General features: G+C 38.2%; 2 protein-coding genes across 3 annotated transcripts in view; one reads left to right on the plus strand and one right to left on the minus strand.

Annotated features, from left to right (window-relative positions):
- Positions 1-17,078, minus strand: part of LOC311078984 (E3 ubiquitin-protein ligase RNF182) — a 25,396-nt gene extending 8,318 nt beyond the window's left edge. The window contains exons 1-2 of one of the 2 annotated variants that reach the window (XR_014605308.1): positions 16,925-17,034; positions 15,613-15,744 (exon numbers count right to left, since the gene is read on the minus strand). The gene's annotated coding sequence lies outside the window, so the exon portion shown is untranslated. Of the gene's footprint in view, positions 1-15,612; positions 15,745-16,924 lie in introns of those variants that run through there. The other variant, XM_084108079.1, reaches the window with a different exon arrangement.
- The window catches only part of cep89 (centrosomal protein 89), a 128,381-nt gene that overhangs the window by 69,652 nt on the left and 40,875 nt on the right, over positions 1-17,854 (plus strand). Inside the window, exon 18 of the mRNA XM_084109634.1 lies at positions 17,074-17,243. Coding sequence (XP_083965760.1) covers positions 17,074-17,243 — 170 coding nt within the window. The remainder of the gene's footprint in view (positions 1-17,073; positions 17,244-17,854) is intronic.

Below are 17,854 nucleotides of genomic sequence, written 5' to 3' on the forward strand. Positions count from 1 at the left end.
CACCTGTCCACCCCATACAATCAGTAAGAATCCAACTACTAACATGGCCAAGACCAAAGAGCTGTCCAAAGACACTAGAGACAAAATTGTACACCTCCACAAGGCTGGAAAGGGCTACGGGGAAATTGCCAAGCAGCTTGGTGAAAAAAGGTTCACTGTTGGAGCAATCATTAGAAAATGGAAGACGCTAAACATGACTGTCAATCTCCCTCGGACTGGGGCTCCATGCAAGATCTCACCTCGTGGGGTCTCAATGATCCTAAGAAAGGTGAGAAATCAGCCCAGAACTACACGGGAGGAGCTGGTCAATGACCTGAAAAGAGCTGGGACCACCGTTTCCAAGGTTACTGTTGGTAATAATAATAATAATAATAATTCATTACATTTATATAGCGCTTTTCTTGGCACTCAAAGCGCTTTACATAGAAGGGGGAATCTCCTCAACCACCACCAATCTGCAGCCATATTGCGCCAGAACGCCCACCACACACCAGCTTACTGGTGGAGAGGAGACAGTGATGAAGCCAATCAGTGTATGGGGATGATTAGGAGGCCATGATGGACAGAGGCCACTGGGCAAATTTGGCCAGGATGCCGGGGTTACACCCCTACTCTTTCGAAAGACATCCTGGGATTTTTAATGACCACAGAGAGTCGGGACCTCGGTTTAACGTCTCATCCGAAGGACGGTGCTCTTTGACAGTATAATGTCCCCGTCACTATACTGGGGCATTAGGACCCACACAGACCACAGGGTGAGCACCCCCTGCTGGCCTCACTAACACCTCTTCCAGCAGCAACCTGGTTTTTCTCAGGAGGTCTCCCATCCAGGTACTAACCAGGCCTAACTAATACACTAAGACGTCATGGTTTGAAATCATGCATGGCATGGAAGGTTCCCCTGCTTAAACCAGCACATGTCAAGGCCCGTCTTAAGTTTGCCAATGACCATTTGGATGATCCAGAGGAGTCATGGGAGAAAGTCATGTGGTCAGATGAGACCAAAATAGAACTTTTTGGTCATAATTCCACTAAACGTGCTTGGAGGAAGAAGAATGATGAGTACCATCCCAAGAACACCATCCCTACTGTGAAGCATGGGGGTGGTAGCATCATGCTTTGGGGGTGTTTTTCTGCACATGGGACAGGATGACTGCACTGTATTAAGGAGAGGATGACCGGGGCCATGTATTGCGAGATTTTGGGGAACAACCTCCTTCCCTCAGTTAGAGCATTGAAGATGGGTCGAGGCTGGGTCTTCCAACATGACAATGACCCGAAACACACAGCCAGGATAACCAAGGAGTGGCTCTGTAAGAAGCATATCAAGGTTCTGGCGTGGCCTAGCCAGTCTCCAGACCTAAACCCAATAGAGAATCTTTGGAGGGAGCTCAAACTCCGTGTTTCTCAGCGACAGCCCAGAAACCTGACTGATCTAGAGAAGATCTGTGTGGAGGAGTGGGCCAAAATCCCTCCTGCAGTGTGTGCAAACCTGGTGAAAAACTACAGGAAACGTTTGACCTCTGTAATCATACAACAAAGGCTACTGTACCAAATATTAACATTGATTTTCTCAGGTGTTCAAATACTTATTTGCAGCTGTATCATACAAATAAATAGTTAAAAAATCATACATTGTGATTTCTGGAATTTTTTTTTTAGATTATGTCTCTCACAGTGGACATGCACCTACGATGACAATTTCAGACCCCTCCATGATTTCTAAGTGGGAGAACTTGCAAAATAGCAGGGTGTTCAAATACTTATTTTCCTCACTGTAAATGACATTGTTTACATGCAGTTTTATTGACGTCTTTCAGCGTTTTAAACACTGACATACATTCTGATGTTCATTCATGTCTATTTTGTGCTATAACTAAAGTTGAGACTTAGCTTCATATCAAAATGAACAAAGCACAAAGATTACTGCAATTTATTGGATGGGAGGCCCGCAAAAAATAATGTTTAGTGAAGTGTTGTTCACACATGAAAACAACTGAAAACAGTATTGACAGAAAAATCAATTCTTGGGATTTAAGTATCAATATTGGTTCATCAAAATTAGAATCAATTAAAATCGAGAAATCTGTCATTTCAACCCAGCTGTACCTTTATTGCCATTTACTTTAGCCGGTTAAGTCACGTGCCCAAAACAACCTACCCATGCCAACCTAGTCTGTTTTTTGGAATGTTTTTGAAAGAAGTCTCTTATGTTCACCAAGGCTGCATTTATTTGATTAAGAATACTGTAAACCAATAATACTGTGAAATATAATTACAATTTAAAATAACTGTTTTCTATTTGAATGTTTTAAAAATGTAAGTTATTCCTGTGATTTAGCAGCCATTACTCCAGTCTTCAATGTCACTTGATCCTTCTAAATCATTCTAATATGCGTATTTGGTGCTCAAAACTGATTTTTTTTTTTTATCAGTGTAAAAAAATAAATATTAACTTTTATATGTTTGTGAAAACCGTGGTAAAAAAAAAAAGGATTTTTTGATGAATAGAGCAATATAAATATTGTTACAAAATATCTTTATGTAACAATCTAGAAGTCTTTACAGTCACGGTAGTGTATGAGAGATCACCATAAAAATTCTGTCTTTATTCACCGTCATGTTATTACAATACCTGTTGGTATTTTCCATAGAATGAAAACCAATGCTGTTCAATAGTGTTTTATCCTTTGTGCACCACATACGATAGAAAGTCATACAGGTTTGGAACGACATGAGGGTGAGTAAATGATGACCTTTAAGATAAAAAAATAAAGCACTAATTTTGCTCACACTGTATATTGCGTAAATTCTTAGCATCTCTAGTAATCATACTCCAGGAGATGTGCAGTGTGTGATCAGCTAAGTGAATCAAAGCTCTTTATTGGATGAATGTCAGCAAGAGTCCATTACGTCACACACAGCAACATGCACAGTTCATTAAGTTGCTTTTAAGTGCAATCACTTAGACTTAAATTTAGTCGCCTCATTCATCTTGCTCTCCAGAGACCTGAGAATCCAAAATCAATTAGACCATCTTGTATATGTAAGATACAAAGGGTGAGAGCGAGGGGGGAAAGAGGGACTCTGAGTGCTTATCTGTTTTAACGATAAGGCAATGCTATTTAAAGCTGTGTTCAATCATTTATAGATGATGATTATGAATACCTAATGAATAGTGAGCTACAAAAGGAAGCTCACTGGATGCTGGGATCTGCTTTTAAGACACATGCAGATTTGTTAATATTTCATTACTCAAGGTATATAGTATATATATTAGTATTCTATATTAGTTCTTAATCTCTGCTCTTAAAGTCTGGCATTGAGTGGGTTAAACCAAAGAGGGTGATAATTCTGTCAAGCCCGAAACCAAATAAATCTGTATTTTCAGCCTTTATCATAATATTGTCAAGTTAATTTTCTCAATAAACAAGACTGAACTCATCATCTTATAACTGTGTGAGATTCAATATGTCAATATATTATCAGTATTCAATATAATATTATACTGCAAACTTGTGTACTGAATGTGATAATTTACCTAATTTGGTTGGACAGCAAATCTTATGAACAGGTAATAATGTCTATGTAACTTCTTTAATTCTTGCAGTTTCAGGGTAGGGATTCAGAGCACAGGAAATAACAGTCTGCTGCATTTCACTCAATTATAGGAAAGTGGCACAAATCAAGAAATACCTCAGTGACAGTAATATCTCTCATAGATCAATACAGAGTTGAATGAATGAGAGCATGCTGGAGTGCTTACTATTGTCTGAGATTAAAAATCGTTATCTCAAATTTACCTGGTCTCTGCTCATAATCATCTGTCATTTCACAGATGTTTTAACTGTGAATCAGGCTCAGGGTGCATATATACAGTATGTAGACTCTTCTTGTGCTATATCTTCAGCTGGAGCACAGCATTGAAAAACTGTTTCCTGCTTGCTCTGTCCAATTTTTGCTACTTACTGTCATCTTAAAGAGAATGAGACTGGATTCATCTTACAACGAGTTCTGCACAGTTAGAGAATCTGAAATGCTGAAGTATTGCAGTAACATTTTTTTCCCTTTATGGAGGGATTGTAATGGAATGAAAGGATAGAGACGATGATAGAGCGAACTGAGCTTTTCAAAAGACAGTGGAAGTGTTTTTTTTGGACCCTGATCAAAAGCAGATTGCAGGTCTGTGCTGCTAATCTATTCTGCCAGCCAAAATAATTGGATCCGCACAGTATGTCAGGCAATTTGATTAGGACCATGTCATTATTCCTATACTCCTATCTTCATATAGACACAGGAGAACACTTGTTCCTGCTCATCAGCCTCTGTTAAGAGGTTAAATATTTATTTGCATGCTTGAGGTTGAATGCATGCCACGTTATGTGGATTGCATATGTGTGCGTATCTGTTCATCTGTATATGAGTAAAGATAATGAATTCATAGTTGCCATTGTTGTGTTGGCATACTTGTTTAACTGATTGTGTATAGTCAGTGAGTTTTATACCCTCACAAATAAGGTTGGATCTTTCTAGTAAATCAAAAACAAACAGCATAACCAGTGCAGCCTTATTCCTGAACGAATGACTTGAATGAGTCTATTCTTTTTAGAGAATCAAGCACATGCAGATTTAAAATAGCTTTATGGTTTTCAATGTTTTGTAAAATATGCGTATTATCTGTTTTGTCAGTAGTATTTTATAAATATTAATGAATGAAATATGGTACTACATTTTTGATTTTGTTAAATTACTGTTGTTTAATATATTATTGTTAAGGTCAGTATTTGGATTGCATGTCTGCCACCTCTGAGAATAGGTCCAAGATTTTTTAAATATTTATTTGGTAAATGTACTAAAAACATTAATAAAACCATTAATATACTGAAAACGTACAAGGAATCAGAACCAGAACCATTCAATGTTTTTACAATTCCCATCTATACTCACAAAATTCAAAAGTAAAGTAGAATGCATTCGTCCTATATCCTGAAGGTGTACAGTTATCTTGTGCTTTCCTAAATGGCCTGTGATCCCTGCAGTTTTCAGCTGCATTAACTGTGTGTGTTGTCTTACTCTGTTGGTTTGTTTTTGTTCAGCATCCTATCAACCTGTTTACCTGTATCAGTCTGTCAGAGAGCAGATGCACCTGGGGTTAGGTGATTTTGTTTAGGTACTGTATGAAAGAAGTTTAGTATCTATCAAGCCTGAGGGTTTTAGTATTTTAAAGATTACTCACTAACACCTTTAGAGTAGAGTGGTATTATCTAGACTAGAGGACTGAAACTCCAATCAGATTATTCATTCAGTTTTATCTTTCTGTAATCTCCCAGCAGTACCATACATCTCATACAAACTAGATCTCCATGATCTAAAAGACAACCTTAGTGACAGTGCTGTAGGTGTAAAAGTCTCCATCCTCCTCACTCAAACGGGCAGGCAGAGTGAAAATGCCATAGATCAAGTATTTTTGTAAGTAACGAGTCCCTAAGGGAGGTAGATTCTGTGTGTACTGTGTGCATGTTGTTTGTAGCAGGCCTAACTCACAAGTCTCGTAGTGGGACCCCTGGCTTCAAAGATGCTTTTGTAACCAGGATTTGAGGAAAAAATGCTCTGTAGGTTCGGTGTCTAAGTGGAAGCTACGTGTGAGATGGGGAATAGATTGAGGGAACAAGCGATTTATAATTTTTTTATTTAGTTATTTTGGGGATTTTCTACTGAAAAAGAGGGTTATTTGTAGTTCTTTATAGTGGAAAAGGTTCTTCAGATTATTAAAATGAACTTCACACACAAAAAAAAAAAAATTCTTGTAAGAACTATTGACCGAAAGGTTCTTCGGGGCACCCAAAATGGTTATTTTATTGCATCGCATTTTTAAGAGTTTAGGTATTACATTTGACTAAACTTACTTCGTGACCATTAAAAAAGTATGTTCTAAGTTAGTGGTTCTAATCTGGTTTGGCCATGGGACCCAGATTTTCCCATGGTCATTAAGCCGCGATCCAATTTCTTTTTTAGGAATTTAACTGTATAATATATATATATATAAAAAAAAAATGTATGCCAACAACTGAAGTTCAAAAACAAAATTCTAAAGATGGCTGCGTACTTATTTATCTGATGCATAAGGTACAAGACAAGGAAAACACCAGGCCCAGACAGTGTTCCTCTATCTTGGCCCCTATCTTCACACAGATCACTGGAGCTGTGCTAAGTTCCTTCCTGCCTCAAATGCTCCACCATCATCCCCATCCCAAATAAATCCAAAATCACTGGACTGAATGACTACAGACCTGTTGCCTTATTGTCTGGACAAACTAGGGGCTGAAATGCTTCCAATACTCATTTTCGGCAGAATAGATACACAATACCAGCTGCTCTTTCTCGCTCTCTCATGATCTCTCCGACAGCGAGTTGACGCACAAACCCACCTCCCCTCACGCACTCGTTTCGTTTGCTCCGGATGAATATTGTTGGTGTAACAGGGCTTAAATTTCTACGTGGGACTGCACAAATTACACATAATTTTACTCATTCCCACAGATGTTGTGCTCACACCCAAAGCATGCGCACATAAAGCCGCCTCTCAGTACTAAATTGAGTTATTTTTGCCTAAACAGTCGAAAACACACAAAATAATGTCAAAAGTAAACCATAAACTGAAGCGTCAGTCGTGCTGCTAAAATTCGCGCTCAGCAGCTTCTGTGAACATAAAGCCCGCCTACTTTGATTTGATTGGTCATCTCAAATATTCTGACATTGACGAGCAGTGAAAGACCAATGAGGCTCAGATGAACACACACACACACACACACCCTGTCCTCTGTTTCTGACGTGCGCTCTGCTTGGCGCTGCTGCGGATTGAAGATGAAGAACACTCTGAATCTGATTATAACAAGACTGAAGCGAACACGAATTTGTGTAGCCTACACTTAATCACAAATGTTTAGGGGGGCTAGGCAGAAGTTTAAAAAGGAGCCAGGGTGGATCAGGATGGAGGACAGGAACGTTACATTTAATTTATTGCCTCACTTTAATATGTGAATTATATTATCAGAAAACTGAACATTTAGCATTTGTCAGGCTTTTATTTGTGCTTAATAGATAAAACAACGGCGCTGCGCACTCAGGTATATGGCTGCTATAAATTTGACCTGCCACAAGATGGCGCAGTTTTCGACACTCATGATGCTTTGAATCTTTTCCCGGAACAATCAAGGGAAAGCCTCAGTGCTTCATGAGGTTTCATTTGCCATCCCTAAACTGGAACTACAAACAGAGAAAAAAAACAAATAAAAATAGAAACCAAAAATAAGGCTTGAGCAAAAGACTAAAACTAGACTTCAGCAAACTCAAAAGAATAAAATGCAAAAACTAGAACTGGCAGGAACACTGTCTAAAAAGATCAGTAGACAAGCAAAAATCTCACATACGCAACAAACCAGCAAAGATATGAGGAAAAGGAGCACAATATAAAGGGATCAGAGCACATGAGGATGCTCTGGTGTTATCGGAAGCTGATACAGTATGTTGTCCTGGTTTTCCTGGCTGTTTTCCAGGAAGTCATCCTTGGGTGCTGAATCTTGGAGCAGTTCTAATATGTCACAGTCTGTCTGTGGTGAGCTCTGTGGGCAGGGCTCAGCTGAGATTGTGTCCATGAGCAGAGGTTGTTGTGGCTGCATGGTGTTATCATTGTCCTTGTGTGATGTCCTGTGGTCATTCATACTGTGTCCAGGTGTGTGTGTGCCGTTCAGATTGAGTGGATTGGCACACACTGCAGAAGGATGATGGAGGGAGAAGTAGAAATTGTCGTTTAGCACTCTGGAACCAAGTTTGTTTGGGTAGTGGCCATCCTGTTTGAAACAGTTGTCTCTGACTCCAGAAAAGATTGAAGTTGTCAATGAAGTTCACTCCTTTTACATTGCAGTTTTTTTTCAGCCATGTATTAAGCCCAAGCAACTGTGAAAACCTGTTTGTTCTTTTTCCTGGGAGTGGTCCACTGATGAATGTCTGAACTTTCAGTTTTTTAAGTGTTTCAAAAAGTTCATTGAAACCCTTCTTAAGGAGTTCTGACAGTTCTGCTCATGTTTCTGATTATGGAGTCCCCCACTCTCAGAGTCCTGTGCTCGGCTGCGCTCTGAGCTGAGTGCCGCTGTCTGCTCGACCTTGAGCGCCAGTTAGCATCAGTGTTAACTACTGGCTGATTCAATCTTTGTTTGATCACATTCATCACGTTTGGGGATTCCACATCTACATTCATTAATACTTCAAATCTGTTCTCAAGGTGTATAGGTGGTGGTAGGAAACCAGTGTTTGCAATCCTTGTCAGAGCCGTATCTGGGGTAGAGGATGCTACTGCGGCAATATGTGATGCTCGTGACAATCTGTCTCAAGTGCCTTTGGGTCTCGCTCCCTGTTTGTGCCATCGATTTGTATGTCGATCAGTTACGGCTTGTTTCTCTAACACTCAGTATGGCCTGTCGAGGAGCACTAGATTCATGGGACTCACCGGCTGTATGCTGAGGACGCGTCCATGACGAAGCTCTGTTGTGTGTTCCGTCTTGTTTGGTGTCCCGCAAGTAACTTTGTTTCAAGAACTGCAATCCCTTGTGAAAGTCTGTGGCAGTTTGTGCAGCAAGTAGATTCTTGAACCAGAAGAGGCATTTTCTCTCTTATCCTTTTGAATGTAGGCAGTTGTGTTTTCCTTTCCCTGGAATGTAAGCTGATGGCTTTCAGTGGGAGGCTGGTCGGATAAAAGAATTCTGCTTTTTTGTAGTAATCCAAGCTTTGCTGTTTGAGCACTGAGCTGATTTGCTGAAGTTAAAATTAGTTGATAAAAGGAGATAAAATATAAACATATAAAAGCGATAGAGCAAAGCGTGGAGTAGTAAGCGAGAAGTTAAAGGGGGGGTGAAACACTCAGTTTCAGTCAATCTCATGTTAATCTTGAGTACCTATAGAGTAGTATTGCATCCTTCATATCTCCAAAAAGTCTTTAGTTTTATTATATTTATAAAAGAAAGATAGGCTGTACCGAGTCTTTCCGGAAAAAACCGAGCGGCTGGAGGTGTGCCGTGTGGGCGGAGCTAAAGAATCACGAGCGCGAATCACACACACACCATACATCGCATGCTCCATAGATACATTAACTATACGTGATCATGTTGTTTACTTGCTGTGCTTACGCGCCGATAGCTAACAACACACAGACATTTGAAGCAGTTTTACTCGCCGCCTGCGGTTCCAACGCACGACCGTGAACCTTTATCGTTGGGACTGCTCCTTCCTTAAGCATTAGACGATCTGCAAATCCGGCGTCGAACTGGGCCTTGTTTATAAAACAATCATCGTCGAAATGCAGGGAACAACCAAGAACACTTGCACAACTCCGTTGATGACTTCCCCAAAGCCGAGCACAGCGCTTTGATGGGCGTACTGCTTTCGCTCTCTCGCTCTGGTCTACGGGTGCGCGTGCGCCCTTCCGGGAGAAGTGCCCTTAGGACCCGTATAAGGAAATTCTGACGTCACACACGCCCATACTCGAAAAAAACTTTCCGAAACTTGTGACAAACCGGAAAGAGTATTTTTGGCACAGAAATACTCCATCAAACGTACAACTTAATTTTTGAAACTTCGTCCATGTTTAGCATGGGAATCCAACTCTTTAACAGTGTAAAAAACTCAGTATGCATGAAATAGCATTTCACCCCCCCTTTAAAATTATGTGATAAAAGGAGATAAAATATAATAATATAAAAGCGATAGAGCAAAGTGCGGAGCAGAAAGCAAGAGCGTCCGAACAGTACAACAGTCCGAACAGAACTGTGCGAGGTTCACTACTGCAAGATCGCGAGTCAGCATCGTCAACTTCATCTTTGCAGCCGACACTGACACAGAAAACACTTGTTTATTAATAAACAATTAAAATGTCTCCTTTGACTATATTTGACATAATCATAATCATTACTTTTGCCGGTTCTTTGGTTAAGGCTAAGGTGGAGGAAAGGTTGAGTACTGGAACATAAGAAACCTTTCTGATTTTATCAATATTATCAATGTTGAAAACAGTTATGTAAAGACAATTTTCAGGATTTTTTTAATGAATAGAAAGTTCAATAGAACAGCATTTATCTGAAATAGAAAGCTTTTGTAACATTATACACTCAAACATTATACACTCAATATGAGTACTTCAATTTATTCAGAATAGAATAAATTATATAGAATAAATCAGTACTTTTATTCAGCAAGGATGCATTAAATAGATCAAAAGTGACAGTAAAGACATGTATAATGTTACAAAAAAATTATATTTCAAATAAATTAAATAGAACTTTCTATTCATCAAATAAAATTGTACACATTGATGATAATAATAATGAATGTTTTCATGATCCAAAAAAAAAAAAAAAAAAAACACAATACTAGCATGAACTGTAAATGAAACAAATAGAAATTACTCCTGATGAATAGAATGAACATCATACCTGCATGCAAATCTATGGAAGAGAATTAATGACAAATGTATTTGAAGCAAAAAAAGCATCTGATTAAAAAAAATATGCATTGCATTAACCATGCTTGTATTTTTAGGGCTTGCATTTTTATTGACTGAAATTCAACATGGCCGTATATTTAAGCTGTGAATATTTCAATTCAAAATATTTCACACACATTTTCATTATTAAAAATTAAATAATCCCTTTCAGACTTCACATCCAAAATATTCGTTCTGTTTAAAAATACAGTATATTTGACTGGCAATTTTCGTGCTAGTTGACATTCGCCTTTAGTCCTTTTGGTGTGTTCAACTGCATCTTTTTGACCGAGAGGTGACAACACAGTCGGCTTTCGTTGCTGCTAGTTCTTTAATGCCGGCTTGGTGTGTCCCGGGCTTAAGATGAAGTCTCTGATATTAATATTGCCCACTAGAGGGAGCCACAGGATAAGGAATCTTTGAAGCTAATGTTTTTCTATCAGTTTCCAGCTTGCAATGCAATTATTAAAATTTCCCCCAAAATAACTGTAATACTGACAAATTCTTTAATAATAAATAGACTCAATGTACAGATATTACAATGTGCAGTTTTATTTTAAGTTCACAGGGCTCCAGACTAACGTTTGAGGGCAGCGGCACCGGAGCCACTGAGTTCTACAAAAAATATCTGGTAGCACTGGGACTGACAATAAAACACTAAGCTTAATTAGGTGTATATGAAATTAACTTTAATTATTATAATTCTTAGTGTCTTAATATTAATTAAAAAGCAAAACGAGTGAAAAAAATTATATTAGGGAGTGAAAATAGCCAATAAGCATCCTTCTGTTTACAATGGTAATTATTTTTTTATTTTTTTAAATAAGTGTTATAATTATTTTAATATTATAGAAATATTATAGTTTTGAAGTGCTGGAAAAAGATGTGCAGTACTTGTAAGCGTTTGACTATTTATGTCACAATACCATAGTTATGATTAGAGTTAACTACATTAACGTTAGCCTAAATCCATGGTGAATGTTGCTGATTTATGGACTGAAAGCCTTCTATAAGTGTTTCTCCTGGTTTCCACGTCAGCGCTGTTTGATCTGATATCTATGGTTAATAACAGAGAACTCTGCGCCGAATCGGAATGTTTATCACTGGATCTCGCAGCGATGATGTTATTAATTCTGAGGTAAATTCAATGGATTTCTTCACTGGATCTCCAGAGTCTGGATCTCCTAGTAACAGTGTCGCGTGATCGAGATCGGCCCACGACTGGCAAGTTCGAGGCGCTGCGCCATAGATATCCATATAAGGCTAGATGTCTTACGGCGGAGTCTCGAACGGCATCACCGGCGGCCATCTTGTCACAGGCAGGCTTTCTGGTGGGCTCTGTGGTACCTGATGTAAGGTGAGTGATCAGCACGAACACAAGTACTCTTATCTCGCTGAAATCTTGACGGATTTACAAACGGTTTGGTTTCTTACAAACGTTATTAATGTGGCTAAGGATATTTTCATATGGAAGTCCATGGTTATAATTATTCATATGTATGCAGTGTCATAACTACATCTCTGTCGTTTATAACAAACCAAACCGTTTGAAAATCGGTAGAAAATTGAGCAAGTTATGGTTATTTAAAAAGTACATGCAGCATTAAAACACAATGTTACGAGTGAGCGAGCTGCCTGTGGCAAGATGGCCGCCACGTGCAGACGTCGACCTCCATTGGCCAGCAGCGTGCACGAGACATCTAGCCTTTATTATATGATATCTATGCGCTGCGCTGTCTATTATTGGTCCGAACTATTAAACGGTCCGTGAAGCATAAATGAGTAGCGCATTTTCGTTCCGCTTTCATTTTGCTTGCATTAGCTGCTCGGCAACATTGTGGTCGCGCCAGGGCGACCTAAATAAATATTTGGTCGCACCGGCAGGAAAAATGGTCACAAAATGCGACCAATTGGTCGCAGTCTGGAGCCCTGCAAATGACATCTTCACATTAATTTGAAATTGACCTGACATCCTATGACATGCGATTCATTTAAATTTAAAATTCGAATATTAGTCCACACTTACACCACTTATATTATGATCACATGCCTTATAACAGGAAACATTTTAGAGGGGTATTTTTAACTTCTTATTTAATCTAACACTAACATTAAGTGATTTCTTTTGAAAGTCAGTTGCCCTTTTTAACACGTGTGTTGCTGTAACCTGTTTCATATATCCCAAACTTTCAGTGAAGATTTAAATTGTACTTTTTTAAGATTAGTTTCAGCTGGATTACTAATCATCCACATGGGCCATTGGTGCTTGGACCCCGAAGACTGCCTCTTGAGACTATATTTTGTTTTTAATTATAGAAACGATGTAGTATAGTTGATATAGTATAGATTAAATATAGATGATTGAATGCTTGTTTGCTTAGGTGTTACCACTCCTCACAGGCCTCATGCCACCCCCTTGCCACCCCATAAAAAAAATTCTAGATCCAGGCCTGCTGTTTTTTGTCCTACTATTAGGTTGGGAAGTATGCACATTCAGACACAGGGCATGAGATATCATTCACTACACTATGGGATTCCTACGATCTAATCAAGGTCTCCCATCGCCTTTGAAACTGGTGACATAAATGATCTTCTCAGTAGAAAATACTTCTCAGACCTTAGGACATACCCAGTTCCATCACCGTTTTACTATTGTCTTTTCAACTTTCATTTGAAAGCAAACCTTCATGTTCATCTCTGTATTCTTCAGTAAACTGACCTCAATCTGACACTTTTCCTCTGAAAAATTTGTCTTTCAAAAGAAAAATTTGGTTTGATTACTTTAGTTACTTGGACTGTCTAAACCTCCTACCACATATCAGAGACCCCAATCACAGCAGTCTTTACGTTAACAAGTCATTATTGGTGACACATCATCTGCTGAACTAAACTTATTACAACAGTTGATTTACTGCAGTGGCCTCCATGCTCATTACAGCATATGATTAATCTCCATGTTTCAAGTACAGAACAGTATTTCCATTCTGTGATTATAATATACAGAGGGACAGTAAGATTTTTTTTTTTTAAAGAAATTAATACTTTTTTTAATAGTTATGACAGTTGAGACATTTATAATGTTAAAAAATGAAATAAATAATGTTATTTTAAACTTTTTATTCATCAAAGAATGAAGCTATCACAGTTTCTGCAAAAATATTCAGCAGCACAACTGTTTTCAACATTGATAATAATAAGAAATGTTTCTTGAGCAGCAAATCATCATATTAGAATGATTTCTGAAGGATCATGTGACACTGAAGACTGGAGTAATAATGCTGAAAATTCTGCTTTGCCATTATACAGGAATAAATTACATTTTGAAATGTATTAAAATATAAAACAGTATTTTAAATTGTAATAATATTTCACAATATTACAAATTTTACTGTATTTTTGATCAAATAAATGCAGTCTTGGTGAGCTTAAGAGACTTTTTGAAAAGCAATAAAAAACATTACTGAAATATTACCCAACATTTTTAACGGTAGTGTATATTCTATTATTTGCAGTTATGCAGTTATATTCGAATATATAGATATTGTGCATTATATATAATAACCACAGAATGGCAGAATAGTATGTGTTTATTGTGTTTAAAAATCTATTTAATATTTGTAATGCATGATTAGAAAAGTGCAAGGGAATTATATCAAATTTAGTAGAGGCGCTAAATTTGTAAATAAATTCTTTTCCACTTCAGCATTAGACTGATGGGTAGAATTCAGGTGAAAAGCAGCAGTGAGATTGCAGTGAACATGAGCCTTAATGAAAACTTTTCCAACTTCAGGAGTCTCGAGCAACCACCATGTTACGATGGAGTCGTTCATCGAGTCATACTAAACAGATGTCTAAACTTTTGTTGTCTATACATGGACAAGCCTAATTAAAGTGGTTTAGCCCATACCTTTCACACTTGAACACATATAAACATTTACTACCTTCTTTGAAAAGGCTGAAAAATCCAAAACCAAGTTAAACAAGCTATAGAGGCATTTGGCAACCCAAAAGCTTAGTCATCTGAAAAGAAACTACACACCAAAATCTTATAAATCTTTTTCATATTCAGAAATATACCTGGGGCCAGATTCATGAAACATTTTTAAGAATCTTCTTTTTAACTGCTATATTCTAATTATTTTCTAACTTAAGGATAAAGTTAAGAATATTTTGTATTCCCTTAAAACATTTCTTAAGAATGTTATAATTTTCCTGAAGATTGTCAAAGTCAAAAACTTAAAAATAATTTGAATTCCTGAAAAGAATGTTCCTGTTATCAAGAATGTTGATAATGTTAATTATCGTAAATAACCTCTTAAAATTAGAATAACCTACAACTTGTCTTAAATTCCCAAATGTAAGATGTTAAATTTATTTATTGGGTTGTTTTAAATATTAAGCATTACAACATAACACTAGCTCCATATAATACATATTACCATTATTATTAGTCTTCAGTGACACCAGTAATAGATTATGTAAACAATGGGCGGTCATGATTATGCCTGACAACTTTTTTTGTCAATTTATAATTCCGACATCATTTTTGAAAGCACATTTATACAGAGAGAGAGAGAGAGAGAGAGCGCCAAAAATTGCAACATTTTTTTATTGAGTTGATCAGTTAAAAAAAAAAACTGTTTGATTTTACAGTTAACAGATTGAACTTCCCAAATGATTCCCTACAGTGTTTAACCTCATTCTGACCACTGTCTAAGTTTTGACTTATCATTATGATGCCTTAACAGCTCTTAGGAGAAAGTTTTGTATGGAAAAGCTCCATTATGGACAGCAGAGTGCAGAAGAGCATACAAAGCTTTCCAAAGACAGAAGAACTTAGAACAGAAGTGAAATATCCAAACAGCAAATGAACGATGCGGCTAACAGTTCCAACTGACAGATTTACCATGTTGGAGAGAATTACAAAAGCAAGCAAGCATGGCATGAAGAGCAGTATAGCCAGAAGCTTGCTATCACAAGCTCAATGAATATGTCACTATCATGTAAATAAAATGTCACAAATTGAAATCACATTGGCACCATCTTTATAATGGTGCAAATGACCCATTGCAATCCACCAAAGTCACTGAAATCGCTTCATGTTGGCACGCTTGTTTGCAATATTAGTTCTGGTACTCCTTATTGGTTTTGTGGTTTGTCTGGTGTCATCTCAGATGTTCTATAACACGATCAAGACAACACTAATATCTCTAGAAGAGAAAGGGGCGAGAGAACCAGAGAGACTCAGAACTGCTGTAATTGAATGCTCACACACACATGCACTGAAAGAGCTGTTGACTGAGACTTGTTTGTGTGGAGTGTTATTGATCCATATGTGAGGGAAAGGTTGGACCCTATGTGTTCTAAAACCCCACAGAGTACAGTCAAATCTCTCCCTCTGTTCCACACACACACAATCCCACTGTCTCCACACATGCTCATTCTCTGCTCGAAACAGATATAACAACACAGGGTGTCCATTAAAAACATTACCATTGCTAATCAGCTCTCTAAACGCATGCGTATGTACATTTACATGCATGGAAATTTTCTTTCTGGATATTATTCAGTTTTCACTCTTGCATTCCTCCCTCTGGGTTTTGATCTCTGAAGGAAATCACAATTGTGCGTAACAACAGTTACCAAGGAGAACAACTCTCAGTATCAAATTATCTGTCGCTCCGTTTTTTCCCTTTTATTGCCCTTCTATCCATTTGTCTGACTCTCTTGGTTTTTCTTTGCAGTTAATTTTTTCTCAGAGATCCGTCTCATATCCTCCCCGGTGTCATGTATTTATGATGAGGCATTTATAGACTGAGCATAGCTGACTACTCACGTTTACTCATGTAGCTGTAATTGTCTCATTGCCCTTTGCTATGTGAAGATGAGTTATATCAACAGGCTGCCTCTCCCTAGAAACCCCAGGAGCTGCGCAAATGTGCATGTTTGTTTGTCTAAATAGCTCACATCTGTTTTAGCAGCAGACAGGCCAACATCTGTTCCTCTCCGTAATGCATCTGCCCTGAGTCTGCGGTTCAACATATCACTGCAATATCCCAGCACATCAGATCTCTGCTTCATTCATCTTCAGTAACTGTATTTCTTTCAACCTGTTTTTTTATTTATTTATTGTGTGTGTATGTGGGTTCATTTGTCATCCACAAGGTAACCAGCTGGAGGTAAAATATTTCCTCGTAAATGTTAACGACCTCAAGTATTAAACTGTAAATTCAGACCTTCTTCGTTGCTCCCATACCCTCCCTTTTCTTCAGCTCTCCTCTCTTTACAGGTAATACTAGTTTGTCACTTTTCCTGCATTGGTTAGACTTGATCTAATCCAGACAGAAGAACATGTCTCCACACACACATTAGCACTCTTTCTAGTCTTACCGTGCTGTGTAGTCTCTGGCTCTGGCTCCTCCAGGGTTGTTTGAGTTATTTTATTTTCCCTTGATTATTTATTAGTTTAAGTGGTACTCCACCGTTCCTCTGTGCTTTCCAGCGCAACTGTTTTCATATCTCTCTCTCGGCCACTCTAGGTGTACAAGCAGAAGGCGTCAGCAAGTGTATATTCGCTGGGTCGGCGTCTGCGCGAACAGGAGGAAGACTTTGCGGGGAAAGCAGCGAGTTATCAACGAGAGATCCGGCACCTGCAGAGCCAACTAAGAGACAGACAGGAACAACTGCACGGAGCTCTGCAGCAGAAGAGGTAATCCTCTCACACACACACACACACACGCTCTCTCTCTCCCCCTCTTGCTCTGTATAGAGGGATGCAGCAGAAGAGGTAAGAGCAGTAAAGGGAGCTGCTGTCACAAAGGCACAAACCAATAACAGACAGAAGAGAGAGAGAGAGAGAGAGAGAGAGAGAGAGAGAGAGAGAGAGAGAGAGAGAGAGAGGAGGGGCTCTAGACAAGCTGGCACAGCTACAGGCTCATCTGTCTAAATGTTCCATGTGCTCGTAATTTTGTGCTCTCATAATTACATTTGCTTTCTCTTTTGGCCCTGTATACCGTTTATTCTTGCAGTTTTTTTGTTTGTTTTGGGTTTCTAGGAAATTTACTGTTTCTGACTGAACTCATAAAAATATGTTAAATTCAGAAACTGGAATCAGTGGGGCACTGATCATTTATCATTTACCTAAGCATTTACCATTTATATATATACCGGTACTGTAACCTTTTTTTTTTTTTTTATAATGTTACTCAAACAGCAAAACTGGGTTTTATACATTATAATGATCTATTTGTTATTTTGTTGTAAGTCATACATCACACTTTTTTATAAAGTTCAGTAACATACTCTGCAGAACATACTACT

Source organism: Abramis brama (genome assembly GCF_963993115.1).
Source record: "Abramis brama genome assembly, chromosome: 3".
NCBI lineage: Eukaryota > Metazoa > Chordata > Actinopteri > Cypriniformes > Leuciscidae > Abramis > Abramis brama.